Below are 8,973 nucleotides of genomic sequence, written 5' to 3' on the forward strand. Positions count from 1 at the left end.
TCCACATTGATCAGCTAAGAGTTGGTATCCTGTTATCATGAAAATGTGCATTGCCAGCTCATGAAAGATTCAATACAAGCCAGACTTGGTCCACCCACTCCACAAAAAGCTAAAACTGGCAGTGCGCCATTTATCAGGGTAAGTCTCCACAGATTTGGCCTGTCCAGTCAGTGTGTTTTTTCCATTATAGTATATATACTGAACTCCTGGCGTACTGGTACCAGGGACCAGTTCAAGGCATAACATAGTGAATGGGGACAGTTCTGTGTAAGACATCTATCAATCCCTCAAATCCTGTTGTAATTATTGAGCGTTTGAGAGAACTGTCAACGCGTTCATATATGGTTGGTGAGTCGACTTCGGATTGACTTATGGATAGGATGACTGGAGAATTAGCTCATGATTTTGATGAACATTACGTTGACGGAGGCAAATGAATACGTTGATGAAGACGAAGGCATAGTTTAGTTGTTCAAACATCTTTAGTTGGTTTCACAAGACATGACAAACAAGTATACATGAATGAGGTGAGCAGACTTCAAGCTCAACCGCAGAGCCTTTCCTGCGAGCGGCGTAATCCTGCTTGCAGTCGTCCCTACAAAGACAGTTGGAATGCTGGTCTCCACACTCACATCTCACGTACAGTAACCCGGATTCTCCACCAACTGTTATGATAAGAGACTTGGGTCCAAGTGAAGGTTCCAGTGAAACCCCTTATCTAACTGGCGTGCTGGTTTGCTTGGGAGAATTAACTCAGCAAAGAGTCCGGAGTCACAAGAAGCTAATTGCAATTTTATTTACAAGAGATAGAATAACAAGGGTGGCCACAGAGAGTCAGTACAACCCTCTGGGCTGAGGGCTAGAGCTGACCTGTGTTGGGAGTCTAAACCCTACTCCCGACTTCAAAATTCTAAAACGCTGAATATTGCTTTGCTGTTAATGAATTAATATTGACACATGTGGTTATGGGTATCTGGACAAAAGAATATTCCTATTCTGTCTTCATTCTATATCTATATAAGTAATCAGTGTTCACATGCATGAAATACAATATGGTATAGACATAAGAAAGTAGTAATGTACTGGTCTGTGATCAAACATGTCTGGTTGCACTTATCAACAATAACGCATTGCATCTCCGGCGCTCAGTTCATTTAAGTACACACAGGTAAGTAGGTCCTAATGATCTGTCTTGTACACAATGTCCATGTTGAAGGTGTTCATAAGATGACTTCTGGATAAATACACGATCTCCATGTTGATGGCTGTGATAAGATTTCTATGGGAGAGACGCACCTACTGTCTTGGTCTGTCATATCTTGCTGCTCCATCCTTAACTTGTAGGTTGTCCATTAGGTGGTTGCTGTATGATGCTCCATTCAAGATGGCAGTGTTGAGCTCGAGGGACCATGTTCGCTTGCAATCTCTTCGTTTTGACGTAGAACTTGGGGAATCATCCTTGATACATGATGTTAATGGTAGGCACACAGAGAGGTTTCAAGATCGGGAGTAAGCAAAAAAGTTACTCTACCCGGATTTTCCACCAGTTGTCAACGCGTTCATATATGGTTGGTGAGTCGACTTCGAATCGGCTCATGGATCGGATGACTGGAGAATTAGCTCATGATTTTGATGAACATTACGTTGACGGAGGCTAATGAATACGTTGATGAAGATGAAGGGATAGTTTAGTTGTTCAAACTTCTTTGGTTGGTTTCACAAGACATGACAAACAAGTATACATGAATGAGGTGAGCGGACTTCAAGCTCAACCGCAGAGCCTTTCCTGCGAGCGGCGTAATCCTGCGAGCGGTCCTCCCTACAAAGACATAATACCGCACTCCACACTCACTCTCACGTACAATATAGATGTGAGCATACATATAAATAGTGTTAAACAACAATAGACAGGCAAAGATTCAACAAAGGACAGATAAAGAAACAACAGCACCTCCTTCTACAGTTGATGTGATGACCGACACAGCCAAGGGGGATGACCAATAAAGACCATAAATGTCATATACAGTAATTAATGGAAGTGACAAAGAGGAACAAGGTAGTTGACAAAACAATGTACTCAGCGGTAGTGATAAAGATCAAGATTGCAGACTGAATGATGATAACTAAATATCATATAGCCTGGCTACATAGTTTTTGGTCTGTAGAAATATTTGGACATTGCTGTCCTGAAGTAGACACTATAACAGAACTTGAGGACAAAACTTGTGGCTACAGTTCTGTTAACACAACCAGAAGCGTACTATCATCAGTGTCTACATTACCACCAAGATGCCTATAGGCCAGCACCCACTGGTGAAGAGAGTTTGTCAATTCTAGATCATTGACTCAGATAGGATCAGACCTGGAATGTGAGTGTGGTGTTGAGATATTTCAAGGACAAAAGATCTGACCTGTAATCTGTCTTTAAAAAGATCTGAGTTTGAAATTGACTATCTTGCTAGCGCTTGTTACAGGGCAAAGAGCATAATCACTACAGTATTTAAAGGTTGACAACATGACCTGACAGAAAACAAGGTTACTAAGTGTTCATAATGACAGACTTACTGAAACAGTCAAGGCCCGGATTTCATTTAAAACCAAGAGAGCTTGTTAGGTTTGAAAAGCAACAATGCTAAAAAAAGAGTCTTCATTGTGATCATAAGTCATTTTCAAAAGGAGGGGTTGAACCCCATGAAACCCCTGTCTGAATCCACCAATGCCATACTTCAGGAAGCTGAAAATTCTGGTAGTCTATATGTAGTGTAGTGCACTTGCACTTAGGCAACATCATCATGGAGCATCTTGAACAATGGTTGTGTCCCAAGCATATTTAAATTGAGACTTGTGTTTGGCTATACTACCGATATTGTGAGATTGGTGAGTGACAGATTACAAACCATGAGTATGCTGTAGGCTAGCAATTTAAGCTGCACATTGGTTGATGTAGGTGCCTTGTGTGGTGTGTATGGTGTGTGGGGGTGTGGTGGAAGTGTGAACAGTGTGGTGGATCCATGTGTATTGTGTGTGTGTGTTGTGTGTTTTGGGTGGATGTCTGTGTAGTGTATTTGTGTGGGTGTGTTTATTGTATTTGTGTGCTGCTGTGCAGTAGTTTGCAGGTACGTAGTGTCTTGTAGTCCTAGTCTCATTGATCGTTGATTGTTGCCAGTCAGATCGAACATGTTCAGAAACATCAGCAATGGCCACCATTTGGTCTTTTGTATTATGGTGTAGCAATATGCCATTTTGTCTACGGCTCCCTTTGTATTCAACACTAACATTCAACGACATATGATGCGCAGAAATTACCGATGTTTTGTGAATGGAAATCAATCGAATGGACCCTCCGCAAAATCTAGCGATGGCTGCGAAAACATTTAACACTCTTTCAAATCATAACATTTTGACAAAATGTTCAAATGTAGTCCTTGTGAATATCAAGAAGGGGGTTTACGTCACAGTGACTTTACTAAGACAATATCTACGGGGGAAAAAAAAGCAAGATGCAAGATTCGAACTGTTTGATTCACACAGGTTGGCTGAAGTGTACAATCCAATACCCAATTGCTTCAAACAGCTCAGAATTAACAATGAGGTGTTCTGTAAGATAAATACGTTATTCGCTGGTGAATGTCTTCTTCATGGACAATATTGTCACCATTCATTACACTTTAGATTCAACCATGGATGATTTTTCATTGAGCAGTAAGACAAGATCCAGGAGGAGTGTTTGACCATCTTCCTCCAACTTTTCCAGGACAAAAGTCTTGGTCTTCTGAATGGGAGGAATATATAGAGTCATCATCAGATGTTTCTGTAAATCCAGAATCTGTATTGTAAATCATGGCAAAAGTCCGAAGGAACAAATGTTACCTAAGGGTGTCAGGGTGTTATACCCTTCTCCCTAGGCAATTTGTATTTCCTCCACTCTTTGTCTGGGGATGATGTAGTCAGACGGTTTACTCAAGGATAAGTCCAGTATGGCATTGAAGTCCTTTTATTTTTGGAATGGTTTTTCACAAACAAAGGTCCTCAGATATTTCCTAGTTTCTGGTCTAAACACAACATTAGTTTACAACGTTTTGGAAGAACTTGATGGTTTCTCGTACAACTTCTGATTCTATGAGTTGATCCGAACCATTCTCTCAATATACAGAGAGAACCTCTCAAGTCAACGGGGTGGGGCCCAGAATTGTGCACCACTCACCGGACACCTAACAAAATAGAAGTCATGACAATTTATGGTTCCTCCCCCTGAAATACTGTCCTACGTCATACAAAAATGATTTATATCCAATCGTAATTATTAGTAACTTTCATTAGTGCCTTTCCGAAACTTTGTTTAGTACCATCAGATTCTTCCAGCATAGAATGACTTTGTTAAATAGCTTCAAACCATCCATCAATCAAGCATTGACATATCTAACTAATATTCCAGACTAGTAGGCACCAGAAAATACTTCATCAAACATTTCAGATGTTATGCTTGTCCTTCTGTTGACAAACTGACCATTTATATGATGAATGTCCATCCACCTAACTGTGGTCACCTGATAATTATGTGGATCACAAGATTTGATCAAACATGACAATTCTGGGAAATTGTTACCGGTATTCCCTAAGGGAAATGAATCAATTGCTTGGTCATTGTACTTCGTGAGTACATTGACACTTCCCAGCTTGGCCTCAAGTTTTCCTTAAATATTTATGAAATGTGTCATAAAATTTTCAACTCTAGAATGTCCTGGTTATAAAAAAATCACTATCAGAAGAACTGTCATCAGAAAGCAAAATATCACTTTCTTTGAGGTTAGCTTTACACCACACTCAGCAATATCCCAGCTGTATGGCAGCTTTCTTTAAACAATCCAGTGATCAACAGCATGAGCATTGATCTGCGCAACTGGGAACTGATGACATGTGTCATCTCTTACGACAAGAATTGTTGCCTTTTATGGCAAGCATGGGTTGTTGAATGCCTATTGCACCCCAGACCTTCACAGGTCTTTGGTAGTGAGGTTTTGTCATCAGCTGGTAGTAGTTACAGAGGAACAGACTTAGTGCTCCTTATTAGTTAGTCTCAAAGCACTAATCATATTGCACTGATTATATTGTCATAGAGAGCAAGCACAAAATTGGTTTGGGGTAATTTAGCATTTTTAGCAATGTATTGTTTTGGCTTGGCCAAGTACATTTTGTCTCCATAAGCTTTGATATGAATGTGTTATCCCAGACTAGTTTGCTTTTTCGTTATGAATTACTCAAATTGTTGTCACAAGCACCAATTATTATATTCTCAGAATGTTTATCTTTTCTGTCATGAGCTGTACTGAAACACCCATTACTGGGCAGACTTGCCAGGTCTGCCTGTTGTTTCTCACCCCACTAGATGATGGTCCATAACTATATTTTATCACTCACCATGTTTACATAATAAATTATTTTGTAGGTAAAATAGTTGTTTTTGGTCCTGTGAAGTTTATTTTGAGGACCAACATCAAAATCTTCTGTGGTCTCTCATGTTACTTGGTGCTGAGGGAGAATTTAAAAATTAAATGAGATTTGCCTGTAAGGTGAAGTTTGATTGTAATTCTCCGAGTTACATGGGAACAAGTGAGATCCCTATATTCTGAGGCTAGCAAATCTATGAAATCCACCCCTGGTACTCCCTCTTCTTATCAGAGATAGTATCCAAAATCGAAGTCGATGGTCAGCTTGTTTACCTCATTCAAAACGGACCTGCCAGGAGATGGAATGAAAGAATGAGGCAAAAATCAATTCTCTGCAGAGAATGTATCAAGATCATGGTAATATGACTATGAATAATGCTGACTGTTTGGTGAGGGCAAAGCCCGGTTCATCTGTCAGTACCATGAAGGCTTTAGGTGCTGTCCCTAGGGAAAGTCGGGTATCACTTACCCAACCAAAGAGACGTTCCCCACTAGGGGAGTCACACAAAGCCATTCACCTTGTCCCACAGGAGGAATGGGCTTCAGCCGGTTTTAGCAGGACTGACGACGTGGCGCCAGCTTTTATCTCCCAGCCTTTCAGCCAGAAGACACACAGACTAATTAAGCTGATGCAGACAGGCCTCTGATTTTGTCCCTTGTATTGGATTTATCAGACTCTGTGAGTACTTCCATTTGTCCATTTTCTCAGCTGGATTTGTAATGAAGGAGGGTTTGCTCACAGTCCAACCTATGGATACTACATCTTAAGATTTTAGCCCAAGTCGGTCATCCAGGCACAACTAATTCCTAACTTGTATCCAAGCACAGGCCCACCACAAAAGGGACGAACCAGAAGGGGAATTACCAGTTGAACTTAGAACTTTGAGCAGCTCACCCCGGAAATATATTCTAGATTATCTCTGGCTCACTTGTCAGTACTGAAATCTGTGTTGGAATCATATACCTTACTCAGCCTTGTGATTTTGAAACGTCCCTCACTTGATCTAAATGTGCTGAACAAGAACCATTTGAGGAAACCACCCAAGATCAAGATGGAATAATTGGCAAACTTGAGAACACTTTTTCAACAGGACTCCAAGTTCATCAGCATAGAATGGAGGGACGCTTATCCGCACTTATTTCCAGGTCATCACAGTTTCTCACTGAGACATTGGTTTAACATTCATACTGATAAATGATTTGTTCCAGCAACTCTACTGTAACACAGTTTGGTTATTCAGACATGTCTTACAGCACTTCACAGAGGCCAGTTACTACAAAAACAATGTTAAGGAACGGGGAAACCGAATCAAAACATCTGTTACAGATGATGACTGCATGGTCTTTGAAGTAGTAAAACATAGATGCAATTACCAGGGACACAATCTGCTTACATTAGCCCTAGGTGGTGAGTTTTTTGCATGCTTTCACTCAACCAATTACACCTGTGTTCACTCATGTAATTCGTGGAAAAGCCAAACAGCAAGGTTACAGACAAGACTGAGGGGTGACGAAGGAATAAATGACTGCATAAGATTCCACAAGGATTAATCTCGTAATGTCACATATCTGGAATCTGATAGGTCCAGAAAAGACAACGCCCTGCACAAAATGCAGTCATAGCTCACATACCAGTAAGTCCTCTACAACTGTAAACAATCTTTCCTTTGTAGAAAAAAACTTCATCTACTTTGTTGATAGCATTATACAACATAGTTCTTTTGTCTTCACATGTCACAGAGGACTTCCCCTGATGGCAGATTAAAGATTCTTTATCTCGGGGCTTGCAACAACAAGTGTCTGCTTGCAGCAACAAGTGCCTGTTTGCGGCAGTCAGTCTACTATTAATAGACTTCAACTCACTTTCAGCACAGATCATTAATGTTCTAAAGATGAAGAATGATGCATCATGGCTGCATATTGTCAAGATTCTGTAAACATGTTCCTGTGACAACTTCCATGAGTAATCAGTTGACTGGTGGCATGTTAGAGGATGATGCTTGTAGAGACTGCCCTCCTTCCATGAGTAATCAGTTGACTGGTGGCATGTTAGAGGATGATGCTTGTAGAGACTGCCCTACTTCCATGAGTAATCAGTTGACTGGTGGTATGTTAGAGGATGGTGCTTGTAGAGACTGCCCTTCTTCCATGAGTAATCAGTTGACTGGTGGCATGTTAGAGGATGATGCTTGTAGAGACTGCCCTACTTCCATGAGTAATCAGTTGACTGGTGGCATGTTAGAGGATGATGCTTGTAGAGACTGCCCTTCTTCCATGAGTAATCAGTTGACTGGTGGCATGTTAGAGGATGATGCTTGTAGAGACTGCCCTACTTCCATGAGTAATCAGTTGACTGGTGGCATGTTAGAGGATGATGCTTGTAGAGACTGCCCTTCTTCCATGAGTAATCAGTTGACTGGTGGCATGTTAGAGGATGATGCTTGTAGAGACTGCCCTTCTTCCATGAGTAATCAGTTGACTGGTGGCATGTTAGAGGATGATGCTTGTAGAGACTGCCCTACTTCGATGAGTAATCAGTTGACTGGTGGCATGTTAGAGGATGATGCTTGTAGAGACTGCCCTTCTTCCATGAGTAATCAGTTGACTGGTGGCATGTTAGAGGATGATGCTTGTAGAGACTGCCCTACTTCCATGAGTAATCAGTTGACTGGTGGTATGTTAGAGGATGATGCTTGTAGAGACTGCCCTTCTTCCATGAGTAATCAGTTGACTGGTGGCATGTTAGAGGATGATGCTTGTAGAGACTGCCCTACTTCCATGAGTAATCAGTTGACTGGTGGCATGTTAGAGGATGATGCTTGTAGAGACTGCCCTACTTCCATGAGTAATCAGTTGACTGGTGGCATGTTAGAGGATGATGCTTGTAGAGACTGCCCTACTTCCATGAGTAATCAGTTGATTGGTGGCATGTTAGAGGATGATGCTTGTAGAGACTGCCCTACTTCCATGAGTAATCAGTTGACTGGTGGTATGTTAGAGGATGATGCTTGTAGAGAATGCCCTCCTTCCATTTGTGGGATTCAGGAAACCATAATCCAAAGGGAATGTTTATGCTATAATTAGGAACAATTATATCTATTGTTAGTAATTGTCAGTAAACCTACCTCTGGATTATGTGGTATGTGTCCTGCCCAACCCCCAATTATCCCCCGAACCTCTAGAAAACAATGAGGCTTTACAAACAACAATGGTGTGAAGTCATGTCAAGTGGAGGTAACTCTATCTATTAGGAGGGAGGCATGCCACTATAGTCTTTTTTGCAGTGAAAACATATCAATGTATTTGAATTTATTCAGAAAGGTAAATGAAATAAAATGAAATTAACACAGTGACTCCTCATAATTTTACCTTGCCATTTGAACATTTAAATCTTAGAATTTTATCCAACTTACAATAAAAGTTGTTAAACAAATGATCCTAGTTTCAAATGGCTATGTATTACAAAGGGGTACATGCATTAAATGAAACACTGAGAACAAGTTTGGTTGGTCTAAGTTAATGTTCA

General features: G+C 40.8%; 1 protein-coding gene across 1 annotated transcript; it reads left to right on the plus strand.

The window, feature by feature from the left end:
* The first annotated feature begins 7,406 nt into the window (after window positions 1-7,406).
* Window positions 7,407-8,531, plus strand: LOC137258629 (uncharacterized). The gene has a single exon (XM_067796324.1). The coding sequence runs from the start codon at window positions 7,407-7,409 to the stop codon at window positions 8,529-8,531; it is 1,125 nt and encodes a 374-aa protein (XP_067652425.1).
* Window positions 8,532-8,973: the final 442 nt, after the last annotated feature.

The sequence above is a fragment of the Haliotis asinina genome, chromosome 12 (genome assembly GCF_037392515.1).
Source record: "Haliotis asinina isolate JCU_RB_2024 chromosome 12, JCU_Hal_asi_v2, whole genome shotgun sequence".
Classification (NCBI taxonomy): Eukaryota; Metazoa; Mollusca; class Gastropoda; order Lepetellida; family Haliotidae; genus Haliotis; species Haliotis asinina.

Bases quoted from the DNA above. Each gene is read 5' to 3' on its own strand.
- LOC137258629 (XM_067796324.1), top strand. From the start codon at position 7,407: ATGAGTAATCAGTTGACTGGTGGCATGTTAGAGGATGATGCTTGTAGA.